This window comes from Natator depressus, chromosome 3, assembly GCF_965152275.1.
Source record: "Natator depressus isolate rNatDep1 chromosome 3, rNatDep2.hap1, whole genome shotgun sequence".
Taxonomy (NCBI): domain Eukaryota; kingdom Metazoa; phylum Chordata; order Testudines; family Cheloniidae; genus Natator; species Natator depressus.
In genome coordinates this window covers 95,056,505-95,078,095 of record NC_134236.1, presented here as the reverse complement: position 1 = coordinate 95,078,095, position 21,591 = coordinate 95,056,505, and the positions used below count along the sequence as shown (strand labels likewise).

The following is a 21,591-nucleotide window of genomic DNA, read 5'->3' as shown; positions in this document are numbered from 1 at the left end:
TAAATTCCTGATCTGCACAAAAACCCTTCATTTGTATGGCTTCCCTGCCCACATTTACCTGGTGCATTCCTCATGTTACATAGTTGTTTTCTACTGATAAGAGAAATAGTGGTGACATCTGGTGGCCAATTATCTATTCTTTTCTTTTGTCTGCCTGCTTTTTCTCCTCCTGAACATTACCATATGTAAGTGTTCTTTCTTAAAGGAATGAATTTGAGATCTGTAGCTATTATTTATATCTGTTCCCCTCCCAGCCAACCATGCTGCAATGGTCACTCCTGGAAGGTGGTACACTCCGGAACAATGTTAAAATGCCAGCCAAACATGAAACCCTTCTGAGAAGGATCACCTTCCTGGGCAGTACTTCCAGTATAGCCAGCAAACAACAGCGAACTAACCATGGTTGAATGGCATAATATTGTACTTGATAGAAACACTCTTGGCACCACCGATGGAGCCAAGACACAGCACACTACTACAAGAGGCTTGAATGGGGGGCAGGGGCTTTTGATCCCAGATCAACTGAAAAGAAAATAAGCAGAGAAAACCTTATGCACAGTTGAAAGCAGAGATGCCACTAAACGCCAACGTCATACTGTCCTACCAGAAAATAACACCTCATACCATTCACTGGTCCATGGATGCTTAACAGGCCTGTATATTGATAGTACTGAGGCCAGAGTTAGGCTGTTTTTTTGTTATAGTGCGACTGTGAAGAATATGGGGTGTACATGTGTTACTGTACATTTTGGAGCTGCATGGGACTTATCTGTAGAGCAGCAAATTCTATCTGTGAAATTGATGAAATATGATTGTGGAGGTTAAGGTAAGGATAGCTTAATTGGGCATTTCCTCAAATTGGCCTTTACAGGGTTTTTACAAGTGTGGACTCTTCCCCAAGAGGTGGCTGGTAGCTGTATATGGAGGAAACTAATAATGCTGGAGGAGTGGGGCTGACTGGGGATAGCTTAGGAGAGAGAGAAATGTGGAAAACAAATATATAAATAAAATAACAGAAAGATAACCGGCAGTGAGTTGCCTAGGGTTGCCTTACTCAGAGATGTATATGTGAAGGGCAAAAGTTAAGGGAGGACAGAAGATTATGAATTGATAGGGAATTTTTAAAATTATAATTTTAAAGCCAAAAAAATATGTGAGTCAGAAACCTGGAGTTGTACACATTGTAAGAGTATGCACTTGCAGTTGCTTATTGCTTTTATCCTGGTACTCCCTCAACAGCTTCCCTCTGATTGATTGATTGTTACACTCACTTGTGTCTTGTCTCTATACCCTATGCATATTGGAGCAGAGCCAGGAAGTCCTGTGTGTTTGTACAGCCCTCAGCAAAAAAGGGCTCTGCTTCTGCTTGTGGTATTATATCATATCATCATCATCATCATCATTATTTTATTATCCATGGAGCAAAACCCACAATTCTCATTTTGAACATCTGGGTTCCCTGTCTGGTTTACTGGAGCTCTAGGCTTCGTCTCCTGTGTTGCAGACTGATTCATTCCTAGCTAATAACTTGCTCCTGGCATTATTAGCATCTCAGACCCATCCTTACTTCTTTTTCTATCCTCCCCTGGGTTCTGTTTATGACTCACCTGCTGTTTCCTGGCATTCTCCACTAATAGCTGCTTTTCCCTTCAGACACAAGCTATGCAGGCTACCGTGAAGACGGGGCTATGGTTATTAACCCATAGAAAGTCTGAGTTAAGATTTACATTGTTGCCAGCTGGTGATGTTATGTGCTGGTTTTCCTCTATCTTTCAACGTTGTTTAAAATTTCCTGTTTGTGGGGCTTTGTATAATAAAATCATAGAAAGTGGAGATGGAGATGACCTATTAGGTCACCTAATTCATCCTTCTCACAATGCAAAATGATTCCATACCGTATCTCTCCAAGTTCTTTATCTAGCTTAGTTTTAAATGTCTGAACCGCTTTAGAAGATTATTCTCAGTCTTAATAGATTTCAAAGTTAAGAAATTTTTTATTAAATTCCACCTAAATTTTCCTTTGCTTAATTTTCCCTGTTACTCATAGTTATAGCCCCATGTGACATCCTAATTTACCCCCTAAAGCTTTAGATCCCAATTCCCTATTGCCTTGCTCCTTGTATTGCCATTTACACTTACTTGTGCAAAGTAGATGTAAAACTGGTGTAGGTGAATGGAGAATTTGATTTGGTAGTATTTCATACTCACTTCGCACAGGTGTCTATATGACAATGTACAGCAGAAGGCAATGGAGAATCAGGCTCTTGGTCCTAGGTGTCTTGGACTGTAATAAATAGTGGATTTATGGGATATAAGAATATTTCCTTTTGGTTTTACTTTGCACATACCTTTGTAAACTAAATACTGGAGGCCCCTATGTAGATACTTGCTCCCTATACTCTAAGAAAATGAAAAACAAGCCTACTTACCTTATTGATGCTTCCCAGCTCAGCAAGAGACAAACATAGTCAAATTTGGTCTTATGGTAAAAATGAGGTTACACGTATCTGAGCAGACGCAAACAGCATTTGGCACTGGTGTAACTATTGCATCTGGAATACAGAGTCCAATTCTGGTGTCCATAATGCAAAAAGGATGTTGATAAATTGGAGAGGATCAGAGACAAGAACGATTAAAGGGTTAGACAATATGCATTATAGTGATAGACTCAAGGAGCTCAATCTATTTAGCTTAACAAAGAGAAGATTGAATGACTTGATTTCAGTCCATAAGTACATATGTGGGGAAAAATATTTGATAATTGGCTCTTCAATCTAATAAAGAAAGGTATAACATGATCCAGTTGATGGATGTTAAAGCTAGACAAATTCAGACCAGAAATAAGGTGTAAATTTTTAACACTGATCGTAAGTAGCCAATGGAGCAATTTACCAAAGGTTGTGGTAGATTCCCCATCACTGGTAATTTGTATATCAAGATTCAATGTTTTTCCCTACAAAATTTGCTTTAGGAATTATTTTGGCGAAGTTCTGTGGCCTGTGTTACCACAATAATCCCTTCTGGTGTTTCAAAAGTATCTTAGGCCCAAATGTCAAAGGTATTTAGGCATTTACAGATGCAGATTGAGATTTACAAAAGCAACTAAGATGGTTAGACACATAACTCCCATTGATTTTCAATTAGACTTATCTCCAAAGTGCCTACATAACTTTTGACACCAGCACGTAGGCTCCTAAGTCACTGTGACACTGTTGAAAATTTTATCCTTACTCTTCTAATGAATGGGTTCTTAAGGTGGAAATGGTGATATCATTTATGTAAGAAGCTGCTCAATTCGAGGGCCTCTTCCTCTTCCCCTCCATCCCACAGCTTACTTACTCACCTTGCAGTGACAACTGGCTCAGCATATGGCTGCTTCTCCATTGCAGTTGGTATTGTGGAAATAAAGCTCCTCTAAGAAAACAAGCCTACTTGTTGAGAGGTGGTTGCTCTCTGGAAGAGTGAGCAGCCTCTCAGTGACTGATTGACTGGCTGGTTTAAGTCAGTTCAGCAGAGGAAGAACTTTTAATCTGCTCTCCTAATGGAGAACCTGTTGTTGAACCTTGCAAGAGCAACTGAACATTTCATCAAGATGACAGTATTGCTCTGTCACCCTTTAAGCATTGATTATTTCAGATATGTATAGTTAATTTCTTTAATCCTTTCTTGTAAATTAATCCCTGAACATGCAGAGGTGGGAGGGATGGGTGAGGACAAACAGGGTGATGCACATACCACTTTTGTTTCTGCAGCTGAATCTCTTGTGGGATGATTTGGATCCCCATCAAGTCAAGTTCAAAACAAAACAAGTGCTCTTGGGTTCAGTGTTCATCATTTCAGACAAGAACAAGGAATGCCAAGGTTTTAAGAATAAATGGAAGATTGAGATGAGCTGGATTTGAAATACCCAGGCACTATTTAATGTGATAGCTGGGGAATCTGCCCAAACAAAGCATATTAGCATATTTTAGAATGACATGACTGTGTCTGATAGTCAGTCTGTTTTGAAGCTACATTATCATTCTTTTAAAACCTCTTTGGGGGAATGGCAAACTGGGAATGAACAACCCTGGAGTTAGTACAAACTGAATGTAGAGACTATGCAGGTAACTATATACTCACTTTGCCTCTTGCCCTTCAAAAATGTTGAGTGAGTTATCTACACTTTCTTACCAGCTGGTTGGCCTATCTTTAATTAATTATTCTAATCTGATTGCTTCTGCACTGTTTGTGTTGGTCTGTGGAATAATGCAATGCTTATTTGTCTAGTCACATTCAGAAATAACAGGATTAGTTGTTATGCCTATGACTCAAGCAATGCGAAGTTAATCTTTTTATGAAGGGAAACAATACTGTTCCCTCAAAATAAAATGCAAGTCTGAATCACCAGGCCTGATATTTAAAATAATTACTCTGTACTGAACATCAATGAATATCAGCCAAGTTAAAATGGTAAACTAGTCAGTGTTATATATTTTCTGCTGGCATTGTATGGACAAACTGCAGACCTGACCCAATTGAAGTCAGCGGGATATTTCCATTGACTTCGGAGGGCTTTGGATCAGACTCCATATGAAATCCTTTACTTTTTCCATTAAAAAAGCATCTTTCTCATTCCTAAAATTTGCCTTGACTATGTCATTTTCCCTGAAAGTTCCCATGACAATACAAAGATGATCATTCAGCAGCTCCTGAATACTGTACCATAAATGACACATTGAATGACTTCTGGGTTCTAGATATGTTTTATTGAATTTCAAATTTGATACATTATACAGTAAAAGCTTTGTTATCCGGCATGTTGGGAGAATGGGGGGTGCTGGTCAGTCAAAAATTCCGGTTAACTAAGAGTTAGTTAACCAATGGAGGGAGGGCGTTTGGGTGCAGGAGTGGGCTCAGGCAGGGGGTTGGGGTGCAAGAGGGGTTTTGGGGTGCCAGATCCTGGTGGCGATCACCTCGGGTGAAACTGGGTGGCTCCAAGCAAACGGCTCCTAGGCAGAGGCATGGCCAGGTGGCTCTGCATGGTGCCTCTGCCCCCAGGTGCTGTCCCTGCAGCTCCCATTGGCTGCAGTCCTCAGCCACTGGGAGCTGTGGAGCCAGTGCTTGGGGCAGGGTGGGGTGGGAGCAGCGCGTGGAGCCTCCGTGGCCATTCCTCCACCTAGGAACAGCAGGGACATGTTGCTGCTTGTGAGGAGCCGCCTGGATCCAGCACCCCAAAATGCCAGTTTCTCAAGCTTTCCAGTTGGTAAAGTGCTGGATAACATAGCTTTTACAGTACTATAAATGGCATCAACAATATTCCATTACACAATACAACAATGAAGAATATATTTGTGTGTGTGTGTATATATATATATATACACATATATACACCTGTAGAAACACACACACACATATATATATATGCATGTGTTTCTATAGGTGTATATATGTGTTTGTATGTATAGGTGTGTATATATGTATATTAAAAACACTCCTAAGGCAGACTAAAAATCTCCATAGATTTCAGGACCTGCTACAATTGCCATTCTTAACTCAACTACATTTAAATCAATATTAAAAAAAAAACTTCAGGTAAGAATACATAAAAGAAATGGTCATTATTAAAATCCATGCAATGCCAGAAGTAATTACATTGTGTTTTTATTAAAGGTTTAATATTTTAAAGTGTAATTACTAGCATGAGCACATACAGTACAATCACTTCACGTATCTCTTGGTCTATACCCATTCAGTACCTGTAGTAATTTTTCAAGCCACTGATAGATACACAATATATGAAACATCCATACTCAACATAGCTCTTTTTACCTTCTTCATGCAGGCAAAAAGCTAAGGTGAGCCTAGTATTGGTAAATCCCATAGGTCTGAGTTGGTAGGATGCTCTGTTACTTCTTGAGACCTTGCACAAAATGCTGGTAAGAGTCCACTTACATGAGTAGAGTAGGCTCATTTTCTAGGCCCTTGACCTCAGAAAACTGCCTTAAATCTTTTATTAGTCCATAACGAGCACTTCCTCAGTCTAGTCCTGTTTATCATGCATCCAGCTACACTGCAGAATTTTCTGGCTGTCTTTCTCCTAGAGAGGTTCATAGAGGTCACAGTTGCTGTTGGAAACAAATGGGACATCATCTAGACCTCTTAGTTATGATTGTTTAACTTTTTAATAAAATATACCTAATGGGCATTCTTGCTGTGGTTTTTAACACACAGAGTGAGCTTTGTGGCTTTGTTATACTTAACTCAGAGAGAAATATGGTTAAATGATTAGGATAATAGAATGGGCAGATGTTCTTGAGAGGAAGAGCCATACACAGTCATGGTTACAAATGCATTGATTTTTATCTTGATTGCAGTAGGTTCTGTGTGAAGTTGCTTCCTCATAGATTTTTGCTGCACTTTTTAGGGTGTAATTAGAGTACTGTAGGTCACCGATAAAGATGAGTGAATGGACATTGCATTATTCAGATTTCCCTTTTCACACACAGCGAGAATGCTGACTATGTACATTCAGAAATACAACTAAAATGTACATCCTAGAAAACTTCAGCTAAAAGTCTTTATATATCTGAACCTACAGCAAACGGAAGTAAGGGAAATGTAATAAGGAGTATTTAAAGGGACATCATGCACAACTTGCAGCACAGAGTAAACAAATCCTAGTCTGATTTTTCATGCTCAAAGAATTTGTCAGTTTCATGAGGCAGTTTGGAATATAATCTTTATTTCAGGCTACTTTTCTGTAATGGCTTCAGACATTTTTAAGTTTGCACCAGACTTTATTCATTCCCCATAAGTTTTTACCGCCAAAGTTTCACGACAAAACTGCTGAACCCATTGCAAATATACAATTTGGAATGTATTTGTGCTCAACCTGTTCAAAAGAAATGTGGATTGCCCCCGTTTTAGGAGAATTCACAAATCCTCCAATGTTTGAAAATATAGGGTCTGTTGTAAATATCTATTGAAGTCAATGGAACCATGACAATTTATAGCATAGATGATCTGGCCTGTGGTGGTTTATTTTAAGGAGTAGTGTTGTTATCTACACCAGTAGCTCCCAAATTTCATTGGTTCACAGACCATCACCTTAAAAAATTGTTGCAAAATAAATGACTAGACCACATAGCTCACGTACCACCAGGAGAACATATAGCACTGTTTGGAACCCCTGATCACACATCTTACAAAATACCTTTTCTTCCTTCCCCCAATTGACTGTAGCCTGTGTAAATATATGTAGTTCTGATGCCTGTACGATTATAATCTCATAATGAAACTCTTAATCTATTGTTAACATCCCTAATGGCCACAGATGGCTGTGGACCATGCTGTTAGTGGGAGAAGCTGATTTCATTTTAATAATTCCTGAGTGGAAAAGAATTAAGCATTAAAGAAAATGAAAACATGAGTCACTGGTATATGTTCAACTGGACATTCCCAAAGTTCACCTATACATGTAGGTGAATCACCTGCCTGCTCGTTTCTCTCTCTTACTTGGTTTACACCTGACTCCTATGGTGGAACTTTTTTGAATTCTCATGGGGTCATCTGCTTTCTTTGAAGTAGCATTTACTGTAGATGGGATGCATTCATAAACATTTCACTTTGCTTCTGTCTGAAGTGTTCTACAGGCTTGAGGCTATTACCCTCCTCTGGCATGGTGCTGATCAGGACAGACAGGCTTCATGCTTGTTCACTAAAATGTAGAGCTCATTTACAAGTGGTAACGGAAAATATGGTGCAAGATGGCTTAGAATTTCAGCCACTCAAATCCTCTGATTCATTGAAGTCTTTATTTATTGTATTTAAAACTCCTGTTGAATGCTGTTCAGCTGATAATTATTGTAGTAGCTAAAGAAAGAAAAAACTATACCGTTATCTAGCCCATCCCCATTAGGTTATCAAGTCCATTCACCTTTGTTCCCAGTGGATTGACCCCATGGTGGGCACTGATATAGACCTGAAATTCAGGCCCTAAGAGAATATGTTGCCATTCTTAATCAACTAGAGCTACTTGTAAGCAATTGTTTTGAGTCAGGGAATTATTATTGTTGGTGATGTATTGAGACATCTCAGACAACACACACAGACAGATATGCTCCCTGCCCAACAACTTGCAATTGAAATGTTTAGATCAGTGATGTGCTGTCAAAAAGTTATCAAGGCCCCATCAAAAAAATTCCACCTTCGTCAGTGATGCATGTGATATTCCCTGGTTAACGTACTACCACACAATCCTAAACCACCCCCTGTGCATTAATTCTATTCTCTGTCTTTCCCAGAAATCCTATCAGCTCCATACATCCCCTCGCTAGCAAGTCTTTCCCCTGCCACTCAGTCTAATACTTCCTGACCAGTCATGGTTTCAGCTCACTGAAGCCCCTCTAGAGCCCTCCTCTATCAGTTTCATCACAGCAGTAGCACTTGTCCAAGTAAGTTATCCAGGAGTTCTAGGCTGTGGGGTGGTTGGTCACTTAGATCCCCTTTGGTTTATGCGGTAATCAGGTCTCCCTAAGTGCTGGAGGTTCCCCTCGTTGATTGGCTGGAAGGAGGGAGCAGTGATGGTGGTCTTTGAGAAGGAGTGGATTTTCCTGGATTGGTAGGTGAAGGAGAAGAAGTCCAGACTTACTCCAAATTGAAGCTCTTTAAACTCTGGGCTAGGGCTATGTAGGCAGTCACTGAGAGGGAGAAAGGCAGGGTCCAGTGTCTTTGGGACTTAACTCAGTGAAGCAGCAGCTTGGCCCTTGCCTTCTCCTTGTGTGTTGTTAGGGTGGCTGATGGGGTGGGAGGGGACCACTAGGACTATCTGGAACATTCCTTATGCACACCTAGAGGCACTTGGATGGAGGCAGTTTCTCTTGCTAGTAGCCACTGAGAATGTGGCAGTAGTGGGCTCCATGAGAAAGATGTGAACAGGCAGCTCCGGCCTTAGCAAAACAATATTTTGCTGCTTCCTCCCCAAATCTCTGCTCATGATTAACACATGATTATACAGAGGATTTGAGGGAAGGTTAACAAGATTAATCTGTGAAATATACCAGAAACTTAATTGTTTTACTTAAAAATTGTGTGCGCTGGAAGAAGACTGGGAATGTTTGTTTAATCACAATGAAATATACACTCATTCATAACTGCATATTGCTCAACTGTCTGAGGTGTCTTACTCTTCTACTATAGTAATTCATATTAGCTAGCAAATCTCCCTACTCAACTAATTGTTTTTAAATTCTGGTACGTCTGCTAGCATGACAGCAGACTACACGGAGATTGGTCTCTCAGTGACTTTAATTGTGTTTTTTTGTTCTGATGATGGAAATTCTCACACATCAGATGCCACCTGCTACCTCCTCTATTTCCACTCTTTTGAACCCTTGCTACGGGCAGCAAATAGGACTTTAATTGCCATCCATACAAGACACATTGGCTTAAAAGTCCTGTTGTTGTGTCAAATGTGCAAGACCCAAGTCAAGCAGCCAAATGCTGTTCTCAATTACATTTTGGCCAATAATAGCATGGTCAGTAGTTCCTCTTCTGCTGATCAAGAACCATTCTGAATGTAAAATACTGAAAAAACGTCTAATGACCACTTTCAGTATGCAGCTTTCTGATATCTGACATTTCTGTTAATCTTTTCTCTCACTCTTGCTCTTTACTAAAAAGCTAATTGGAAGCTAAAGTAAGAAGAAATTATAAGATATGCAAACTGCAACTTCCATCCAAGGCAAGGTTTGCAAATCTCCGCGTGGCTTGGACAGAAGGAAGGGTTCTTTTTTGGCTTACCTGATAGAGCTTCTGCACGTTGTATGAGACCTTTGGTTCTGCTGTGTTTCTGTACAAGACCCATACACAGCATAATACAGCCATAGGACCTGGTTAAGTCCATGCTAGCATCTGGCCACCAGCTAAGGGAGAGTAAGGTATATGATTAGTGTTCATCTGGGTTTACAATGGGAAGCATCTACTTTGGTATCTTTTTATCTTAAATTTGTGAATCAAGGGTCCTGTTGAAGCATCTAAAGATTATAGGTTTCAGAGTAACAGCCGTGTTAGTCTGTATTCGTAAAAAGAAAAAAGAAAAGGAGTACTTGTGGCACCTTAGAGACTAACCAGTTTATTTGAGCATGAGCTTTCGTGAGCTACAGCTCATCCGATGAAGTGAGCTGTAGCTCACGAAAGCTCATGCTCAAATAAACTGGTTAGTCTCTAAGGTGCCACAAGTACTCCTTTTCTTTTTTCTTTTTACTAAAGATTATAGTGGGTCCTGCTGGTTTAAGTCCAGCCTAGTTAGCGGACCACAATATATGTCCTATACTTTGGCGTCCTTAAACTCTGTCACTGGATTGACGTGATATGTGATCAGCATATCATCTACCATATAGAGGCAGGATTCAGACAATATGGTTACCCACAGATGCTGAGACTATAGTCCATGTTTGTAACCTCTAGGTTAGATTGTAGTAATGTTTTGTTTTATGGCCTTCCCAAGAAAAGGGTGCATTAGCTTCAGTTTATAAAATGATGCCTCCCAAAATAGAATTGACTCCAGGTGGACTTGACATGTCAGTGCAGCATTAGCATTAGAACCAGAGTATATTAAATTTCCACTGAGCTGAGTTGAAAGCTGCTTTGCTTTGGGGATCTTTTTACTCCTTGATATACATGCCTAGCTCCCACTGAAATTAACAGGAGATTTATAGATACAAACTACATAGAGCATCCTCCTAAGAGAAGACAGTCAAATATTTGAAACCTATGTATTTACCTGAATTGCTGCCTGTGTATAAATTTAGATTGTTCAGCATATCTGAAGTTGACCTATAAGCTATTCTAAAATATACATTATGCTAAAAATCTATGGAGAAGCTGTGTAAAGTTATCACGAACCCTGAAAGTAGAATCATTCCAGACCAAGGTTTGAAATATTTAGTCAATTAACTTAAACTGAAACTTGCCATGCTCTGAAAGAGAATATTCAGACATTCTTGTTTAATGGTTTATTATAAACCTCCTAGGGATACAGTTGCATGAAAGGCATTATATAAGCTTAAGGTTTTTTTATCACCCTGTGTGTAGTTTAGCTGTTATTTGCAGCTACTGTGTACTTCTAGTTTACTTCAAAAGAATGTTGATCAAGGCCCGAGGAAAAGCTCGAGCTACCCGTACTAGAAAGGGGTAAAAGAATAAAGCACTGCTTAGCTGTTTCACCGAGATACACCTATGCTAGCTGCCAGATGCTTATTTCTAGTCTGAATTCAAAATTGATCCTTTTAGCCAGTACAGATAAGAATAAAGCCAGATCATGTTTGTTAAAATATTTGGGTTTTTTAAAAAATAAAAATGTGTTTAACTGTACTTTAATTCTTTTCAAGAGCCAGTAAAAGAAAAGCCTTCATTTTCACCTTTAAAGAAAGAAGGTAAGTTGTCTCCTTACTCTACAATATGCTGGTATATTGATAACCCACACTGGAATATGTCTGCCTTTTAATATTCACTAATAACTACTGTAAACTTACAGTGGAGATGTTTCACAAGCCTCCAAAGCTGACAAGTGATTCTGTTAGCTGTGGTTTATTGATTGTAAAAGTTTTAAGGGGTCTTTATAGGAAAGGCTATGGCCAAGATTGTTCGACGTAACTTGGGATTTTGGGTGCTTTAGTGTTCGGCAGGTTCCAGGGTCAGAACAGAAGGGGCCGGATTACCAAAGGTGTCCTCAGCACTTTCTGATAAAAGGCCCTTTTAAGGTATCTCAAGTTGGGCACCAAAAAAAAAGAAAAAGCACCAATCACTTTTGAAAATCTTGCTCTATATTTTAACTGCTGCACAAAATTCTATCAAGATTTCCACTTTATTTCTTAATGTACAGTATCAGTGGACCATCTTTTTGAAAATAATCATTTAAAAAAGAAACAAAAACTATTTTCATTATTGCTGGAGATCAGTAAGTCTCTACAGCTAACATCAAAGACAGTTTGCTTATTGCTAAATCTATCTGCTGATCAAGGAATGTCCAATAGGCATTTGGAACAGTATTCCCACTCTGTGCCAGCCTGATGGCCATGGTTCCTGATGCTATTATATAGCTTCCAGGAAGCATACTCAACCATCTTCTGATGAAAGGAACGCACATTCATAAGGAAAGATTTAAAGGGACCAAATGTGAAAGTTCTCCAGACAGCTCTTCCTGGGCTGATAGGCAAAGAGATCCAATAAAGGAGAGGAATATAGACGAATCATAGAACCATAGAATCATAGAATATCAGGGTTGGAAGGGACCCCAGAAGGTCATCTAGTCCAACCCCCTGCTTGAAGCAGGACCAATTCCCAGTTAAATCATCCCAGCCAGGGCTTTGTCAAGCCTGACCTTAAAAACCTCTAAGGAAGGAGATTCTACCACCTCCCTAGGTAACGCATTCCAGTGTTTCACCACCCTCTTAGTGAAAAAGTTTTTCCTAATATCCAATCTAAACCTCCCCCATTGCAACTTGAGACCATTACTCCTCGTTCTGTCATCTGCTACCATTGAGAACAGTCTAGAGCCATCCTCTTTGGAACCCCCTTTCCGGTAGTTGAAAGCAGCTATCAAATCCCCCCTCATTCTTCTCTTCTGCAGACTAAACAATCCCAGCTCCCTCAGCCTCTCTTCATAAGTCATGTGCTCTAGACCCCTAATCATTTTTGTTGCCCTTCGCTGGACTCTCTCCAATTTATCCACATCCTTCTTGTAGTGTGGGGCCCAAAACTGGACAAAGTACTCCAGATGAGGCCTCACCAGTGTCGAATAGAGGGGAACGATCATGTCCCTCGATCTGCTCGCTATGCCCCTACTTATACATCCCAAAATGCCATTGGCCTTCTTGGCAACAAGGGCACACTGTTGACTCATATCCAGCTTCTCGTCCACTGTCACCCCTAGGTCTTTTTCCGCAGAACTGCTGCCTAGCCATTCGGTCCCTAGTCTGTAGCGGTGCATTGGATTCTTCCATCCTAAGTGCAGGACCCTGCACTTATCCTTATTGAACCTCATCAGATTTCTTTTGGCCCAATCCTCCAATTTGTCTAGGTCCTTCTGTATCCTATCCCTCCCCTCCAGCGTATCTACCACTCCTCCCAGTTTAGTATCATCTGCAAATTTGCTGAGAGTGCAATCCACACCATCCTCCAGATCATTTATGAAGATATTGAACAAAACCGGCCCCAGGACCGACCCCTGGGGCACTCCACTTGACACCGGCTGCCAACTAGACATGGAGCCATTGATCACTACCCGTTGAGCCCGACAATCTAGCCAGCTTTCTACCCACCTTATAGTGCATTCATCCAGCCCATACTTCCTTAACTTGCTGACAAGAATACTGTGGGAGACCGTGTCAAAAGCTTTGCTAAAGTCAAGAAACAATACATCCACTGCTTTCCCTTCATCCACAGAACCAGTAATCTCATCATAAAAGGCGATTAGATTAGTCAGGCATGACCTTCCCTTGGTGAATCCATGCTGACTGTTCCTGATCACTTTCCTCTCATGTAAGTGCTTCAGGATTGATTCTTTGAGGACCTGCTCCATGATTTTTCCAGGGACTGAGGTGAGGCTGACTGGCCTGTTGTTCCCAGGATCCTCCTTCTTCCCTTTTTTAAAGATTGGCACTACATTAGCCTTTTTCCAGTCATTCGGGACTTCCCCCGTTCGCCACGAGTTTTCAAAGATAATGGCCAAGGGCTCTGCAATCACAGCCGCCAATTCCTTCAGCACTCTCGGATGTAACTCGTCCGGCCCCATGGACTTGTGCACGTCCAGCTTTTCTAAATAGTCCCTAACCACCTCTATCTCCACAGAGGGCTGGCCATCTCTTCCCCATTCTGTGATGGCCAGCGCAGCAGTCTGAGAGCTGACCTTGTTAGTGAAGACAGAGGCAAAAAAAGCATTGAGCACATTAGCTTTTTCCACATCCTCTGTCACTAGGTTGCCTCCCTCATTCAGTAAGGGGCCCACACTTTCCTTGGCTTTCTTCTTGTTGCCAACATACCTGAAGAAACCCTTCTTGTTACTCTTACGAACACCTATACATCACCTAATACTGATGGGGAGAAGTATAAGCTAATTTTTTTTCTATGAACAACTGAAAGAGAGAATCAGTCAGCCAGGGAAGATCAGTAAAAAAAGCCTATTAGGAAAAAATGGCAATTATGGTTGTGAGGGCCAGAAATAATGATAGGCTATTTTCCCCCTGCAACAAAATACTGTCATGATCAAGGCTGACAACATCTTTATTTTAGTGTTACATTGTTGTCCTGTTTTGATATTACGGGTTGCCTGGATGCAGGGATGGAAGGGTTAGGAGGAACTTAAGTCCTGCTCCTGTGTGCTGGAGTCATTACTTGCTGTGTCCCAATAAATGTTTTGATTTCTATAAGCGAGTATTACAATACTCTAAAAGCTAACTCCTGGACACATTAAAGAGAGTGACAAAACTCTCACTTACTTCAATTGCACCAGGATTTGACCTGATTTATTGGTCTCCTTTCCATTCTCCTGTTTTCCGTTCTCCTTAAGAGTTTCAGAATCCATTCATCCTGACATTTGCAGTCATATAGGAGAATTATACTTGCTTAAGAAACAGTTGGGACAAGCTTTCCAAAAAATGGATTCCTAAAGTGAGGCCACAAAATGCATATTTAGGCACCTGAATAAGTGACCTGATTTTCGAAAGTGCTGAGCACTTTCAGAAACTTCTGTGAGAACTATAGGATGTTTAGCACTTTGCAAAATTAGGCCACTTAGTTAGGACTGAGATTTTCAGTGTGGCCTATAGGAGTTAGGTGCCTAGGGTAAAATTTTCAAAAGCAGCTATGTGACTTAGGAGCCAAAATCCCTTTTGAGAATTTTGCCTCCAACTCACGTTAACTTTCAAAATTCTAACCCAAGTGCCTGAATATGGATTTAGGAGTGTAACTTCAAGCTACCTGGTTTGAAAATCTTGGCTTCAGTATTGCTTCCGTATTGCTATATGTTGTTAAAATCAGCCATCATGAATTTTTCTGCTCTGAAACATAAGAACAAATTGTAACAATTTCTGAATGGAAAAACAATTTAGATATTTGCTTAAATTTTACTATTTCTTACATACTTAAGATGAGTGGAAAAACACATTGATGCCTTTAACTGTAACTTGCTGCTCTAAAATATATTAAGGAATGTTGACCTAGTAAATGATGCCTTATATGGAAAAAATGAAAGCGAGAGCTTGGGGGCTTTATTTAGATTGTGTCTGTTGTTGTAAATGATGCTTCCAGTTTGTTTATTTTTTTATAACCTATAGCAATGGCAGATTATGCTGATAAATGATTCATATCGCTGCAATATACACCTTTTAAAATTTCCATATCTGGCAACGACTAGGCACTTCTTAAAGGCTTCAGTAGACCCCTTAGCTAGATAACATGGCTGTAAGCTGCTTCATGATTAATTTCATCTAAATGTGGTAATTATCATGCTTTGAAGTAACGCCTGCAAAACACGCTTTCCCAGAAAGTTAGTGGAAGCAGAGGATGAACCCAGAAACATTTTGGTTCAGAGCAGCATATCACCCAAATATAAATGTGTTCCTCTTGGAATTTTTCAGACTTTTTATTCGAATGCTTGGCAGTCACTGATGTTAGCTTATCTCGTATCAACCTTCTGATGACAAGTGAGACATCAATTTAAACTCAAGCAACTCTGTATTGTTGTTAGTAATGGTCTAGTCCTGTTTTGCAGCTTGAAGTCTACTCTATTTTGATGGCTTTCATGCTGGAATAATATTTCTAGTGTTAGTGTTTAAGGAAGCAATTAATATATAATTTATTTATGTTAACAATCTAAAAACTAGCTCTTTCTATTTTCCTACTGTCACTCCAGCAGTTTCTTCATGTTTCATATGTCACAGGTTAATTAAAATAGCAGAGAGGGTATTTAAGTGTTACCAATAAGGTGGTCAATGGGACGTAACTGCCATAGCTGGGTGCCCAAATAAAAATCCTCAAAGCAGGTAGTTCAGTTCATTATAACCAATAGGCCACCTTTCACCAAATACTTCTCTGTCCAGCTCCCTCACACACCATACAGATCAACCCACAAGACATCCCCTTTCCTCACTCATCATGAATAAAATCTTATCTGTGTGCAGAGTTGCACCAGTTTAACTAAAGGTATGACAAGCTTAAGGTTTAGTTAAACGAGTGCAAAAAACTGTGTGGTCAGGCTTATTTTGATTTTGTTTAAGTCAATCAGTAACAGATTTTACCGACTCTTAAATAGATTCGTGCTCTTAAATTAAACCAAAAATAACTGCGTTCACACCACTTTTTGCACTGGTTTAGTTTAAATTTATATCTGATGTTAAATCGGTGCAGCTTTCTTGTGAAAAGGACCCGAAGTAACTCATCCCAATGCACATCCAAACAACTCAACCCCACGGCAGCCACTTCTATTGTAATTGTCTGTCTGTCTGTGTTTGTGTGCATATACTATAATTTAAAAAAAATACTTTACAGGTGAGAAAGAACCTGTCGTGTCCAAAGAACCTAAAAGTAAGACTCTCTTACATGATTTGATATTTTTTTCCATATCAACTGTTTTAAACATGTTGCAGTGTTCCCAAATAATGGTCATTAAAATTGTTGAAGATGCAAAGAAGAAAGTAGCTTCACCATTTATCATTGAAAAATGACATGTTTAGCCTTCAGCTGCTTCCTCCTTTCTAAACCCATTCACACACTGTTTCTAATTCCATGCTCTTCCTTGCCGCTGACAGTTTTGCCTCCCTCATTTTTTTAATCACATGTCTACAGTAGCCGAGGTTTTCACAGGGAAGGAAATGTCAAAAATAATCTCAGTTGTACTGTGTTCTCAGTGGCTGTGAGCTTGGTAGAAGGCTTATGCGCTGACAGGTTTCCAGAGAAATGCCCAAGTACTCTCAAATTGCCAAATAAATGGTGCCTATTCACAACCCCATAGATCATAACCTTGCATTCCTTGTGTACCTAACAGTCCCACGGAAGGAGTTCTGAGTGTGCAATGATCTCAAAACAACGTTTCAAGAAAACAGCATAGTCAACAGGGTAGCCCAGGAACCTTTGTTTCTACAGACTTGTAACAAGTAGTGCTCCCCCATAGTTAACACACTTATCATACATCATTATAGAGGTCAGACTTCAAGTGATCAGATTCTTTGTGTTTGTAACCCTTCTGCCCGTCAGAGTTGGCAGCAACAAGGGCCGGGTTCAATATCTAGGGGATCCATTCCAATAACACAATGCAAACCGGCTCGAGCCCCCACCCAATGACCTGGGACAAATATATACCACCCCCTCTGGGCGCCTCCAAGAGGCAATACTTCCCCTCTCGCTAGCACATAGTCTGAGTGTAGCAAAAAGCCTTTTAATAACAGAGAGAAACAATGTGGCATTATGTTGGGGAAACACCACCAACAGGATTCATAACACAACCCATGAGCAAAAAAACCCACCTCAAGCAAATTGGGGCATGCCCTTTCCTTTTGGTTCTTGAGTCCAGCAACCCCAAATCACCCAAAGTCCCAAAAGTCCAATGACCCAAAAGTCTCTGTCCCTGGTCAGGGCAGCCCCAGAGTTCGAAAGTTTATCTGCAGAGCTTTACCTCCCAACCTGGGGCACCTTACATGATTTGAAGCTGACCGCCCCATAGCTCCATAGGCCTTTGCTCCGCTCCGCTCCACCAGCCGCCCCACGAACTGCTTCGCTCAGCTCCGCTCCGCGGCCCACAAGCAGCTCCCACCGTCCCACGAACTTCTCCACCAGGCGGTCCATGAGCTGCTCCGCATCCCACAAGCAGCTCCCGCTGTCCTATGAACTGCTGCACCAGCCTGTCCACAAGGCACTCCAGCCATCCCACAAACTGCTCCACAATATATCTTCAGGCTCCCCCACTACTTAACACAACGCTCAGTGATTTCAGCTCTTAGTCAGTTCAGCTCTTTGGTGAATTCAGCTTGTAGTAGGGAAGCCTCAGTGCTGGTGCACCATTAGCCCAAAGTGAGCTCAGCAGCCTGTAACTAGACTCCTAATGAAATCAAAATTAGCTCTGATATTCCACAGTGGAGAGAGGAGGAAGTGCAATTAGCATGTAAGGCCCTCACCAAGGGGCCCATGCCACCAAGTATTAATACTTGTCCCCAACCTCTCTCAATTCACAGAGTTTTGGAACCCATGACCCTTGCCTAGTGAGTGCTACTTAGTTGATGGTGAGTCCCTCCATCATAACAAAAGGCCAAGTACAGTTCCAAGCACAGTTCCCATAATCAGGGTAATAACAATTTATTCTTCCTGCCCCAATAACAGAGACACTGGGGATCCCACAGCAGCCAAAGTGACCATTTGGGCAGCTATAGCCTCATTCTAGGCGGGGTGGGTGTGCCTATGCAAATGAGATCGGCCCCTGAAGTTCTTTTCCACAACTTGCCACACCTCACCACCAGATGTCAGGGTGGAGCTCATCCTGACACTGCTTGCATCTTGAATGTGTGGTATATTTTTAAAGATTATGGAATATGTTAATCTCTGAAGGATCATGCTTGTCTCAAATGCTACCTATGAGTAAAAATTTCACGGATACTCACGGTTTCGGGAATGCCCAACCAGTCTTTCAGATCCATGCCTGATCTTTTCTGGGCTGTGTCGAAGGGATTTCAACCATTCTGCAGCAAGTGTCTCCCACCTTCCCAGCACCTTATGGAGGTATCTCCCTTGGGACTCAAGATCCATGCTTTGAGGAGGCCCGTTTATCATGATCCCACCCAAGCCTGGCATGAAAACTAATCAGATAATACAAACCAAGAGTCCAGTCCTACAAATAGCAAGGCATGTGGGTAACGTTATTCATACGAGTTATCCTACTGAATCAATGAGATGACTCACAGGAGTAAAACTACTCATGTGCCTATTTGCTGTATTACTTTTTTCACTATAACAAAGTCAGGCTGGACAGCCGTAAGACAGTGATGGAAGGGAGGTATATTAGCTCTAGAACAGTAAAGGTCCTTTTCCCTATAAGCTGAAAAGAGGTTACCTCAGGTCAACTAGGGACACCTGAGTACAATTAAGGGTTGCCTGACACCTTTAAAAATCCCACCTCCAGTGAGAGAGGAGGAGGAGAGACAAGTTGCTGCAGGGCTAGTGACAGCACGGAGAAAGGCTTCTCCAGGGTAGAAGGCCGCCCTCCTCCCTACAGGGGAAGCTACGTAACTGACTGCCTGTTTAGGGAGAGGACTGGCATAATAACCAGGCCACCTGCCTAGTGACATTGGAACAATTGGTATAGTGGGGGTGCTGAGAGCCACCGAACAAAACTGTAAACCCTGTATATGATGGAAACCACTTCAAGCCATAGGATGCTGCCGTGTCCCCAGCACCACTGCACATGCCCCCATGGAGGGGGTAGGAAAAAGTATCTCTCTTTGTTTTATGTTGTGAATTTGTTTCTTTTTGTTTGGCGGAGGAGTGCTCCTGGGCTGGCCCCAAGCCCTTGCTGGAAAATATTGGGAAATAAACCTAGGGTGACCAGATGCCCTGATTTTATAGGGGCAGTCCCGATTTTTGGGTCTTTTTCTTATATAAGCTTCTATTACCCGCCACCCCTGTCCCGATTTTCACACTTGCTGTCTGGTCACCCTAAATAAACCTCAAGTGGGAAAATAAACACCATCCGGCATGGGGGGCCCCCACTGCCAGGGGGGAAGCACTGAGTCTGGTGAGATGGAGGAGGTGCCTTGCCACAGCACATAGTCCCTCTGACTTGCGAATGCCCTTAAAGAGTAGTTCCAGAGGCAGCTGCCTTTATGGGATATCTTGGCAGCCTGGCTCCAATGGAGCTGCATTGCCTGAGAATTGGAGGGAGAGCAAAAACATCATCAGAGCCCATGGGGAGGACCTATAATTCTAGTGAATCCCTGAGATCTGTAGGGTTTGTGGATTGAACCTCCTCTTCTTTTGCAGGAGTGGGGACCTGGATAGAAATGCTAAGAAAACCCTTAAACAAGGTCTCCTCCTATAGATCTTAATAAAGGAGCGATGATCTCCCAGGAGTAATTATAGTGCTCTAGAACTAATTTACTGCATAGTTTTAAATGGATACAAACAAACCAATCCCACATGCATTAAACTTTATATTTTGTTTTCATTATGTTTTACAAGGCATTCTGATGCATCTTTCATGAACTTCTCAATATACTAGAGGGGAAGAACTGGAAATTGAATTTCTGAGTTAGCCATAGTTTTTTTTTTCTTTTTAATAACATTGTGACAGATGTGAAGGATTAACTAACATTTTGTTGGCATTCTGTAATTCAGATTATGATTAAAATGATTAATTATTTCCTTTTGCAATATGAAAATGTGAACTGTAAATCAGAGAATATATATATATTGTTTTAGTTGACAAACCAAATTCCATTAGGAAAACCAGTACGCTTTGGCTTATGACTATTTGTTAAATTATCTTGGTTTAAGCACAATCTGTTCTAGCAGTTGCTAAGGATGCAAAGGATTAACTAAACTCTAGTACACAGTGGATGAACCCAGTGGACTCAGTCTGGTTCTTTTGTGCAGTGTTTGGACAAGATTATTGGAGCGCTTCTAGAGGTACCCTTTCTTTTCACAACTTTGAAGTATGCTCCATGGGGGGTTCCTTTGCCCCAACCCAGAGAGAGTTTGTCCATATGCTATGAGAGGAACAAGACCAGTGGAGCTACAGTTACATGGATTGACTGGCCTTGCTCCTCTGGGTGGAGAGACTCAGCAGCTGCAGGGTCTAATGCAGTAGCAACCAAGCAGTGGCTCCAGGATCACTCTTCAGCGGGGGGAGAAGGAAGCCACTGGCTCATGATAATATTTGACAGGCTACTCGAAAAAAAACAGTTTTGCTGATTGTTTTCATGCCTGTGAATTAGTGGAGTGTGTCTGGGCACTTCTATTGTTCTGATGATCTCTTTTCTTCATTCTTCACTAAGAAATATGCCAAGGGCTATATTTTTCATTTGCAGACTTCCTTTATACTTCTGTATTTTCATGCTATAACACTTTACAGTAATTTATTTAATGTGTTCTCTTTAAGATCCAGCAAAAGCTCCCACAGCCAAGCCAGCCACTATAAAAGTAGCAGCACCAGGTAAAGGATAAAGAATAACCTTCTCTCTCTATTTTCAGTATATTTCACATATTTGTAAAGCTTGTTTATTGCATCATAGCACCATCTACTGGATTATACAAAAGGCCACTGATGTAGTTGCTGTGACACTATGTATGTGTTTCAGAGTAGCAGCCGTGTTAGTCTGTATCCGCAAAAAGAACAGGAGGACTTGTGGCACCTTAGAGAAATAGAAATTTATTTGAGCATAAGCTTTCATGAGCTACAGCAATTCTCTAAAGAGAACAGGGCATAGGGCAGATCCCTAAGACACTAAGATCTAATGGCCTCTGATACCTACTTCAGCAGTGCTCTGAAAGTTGCAAGAATATCTTGAATCTCTCATGGCACCTACAAAATTGCAAGGATGTATTTTTAGCAGTATTAGAGAAATG

The 21,591-nt window shown here is 41.0% G+C and overlaps 1 protein-coding gene across 25 annotated transcripts in view; it reads left to right on the top strand.

Moving 5' to 3' along the window:
- TRDN (triadin) overlaps positions 1 to 21,591 on the top strand; it is a 303,373-nt gene that overhangs the window by 162,458 nt on the left and 119,324 nt on the right. For 24 of the 25 annotated variants that reach the window (XM_074948360.1, XM_074948348.1, XM_074948350.1 and 21 more), the window contains 3 exons: positions 11,373 to 11,417; positions 16,531 to 16,566; positions 21,125 to 21,178. In XM_074948360.1, the coding sequence (XP_074804461.1) occupies positions 11,373 to 11,417; positions 16,531 to 16,566; positions 21,125 to 21,178 (135 nt within the window). The remainder of the gene's footprint in view (positions 1 to 11,372; positions 11,418 to 16,530; positions 16,567 to 21,124; positions 21,179 to 21,591) is intronic. The other variant, XM_074948339.1, reaches the window with a different exon arrangement.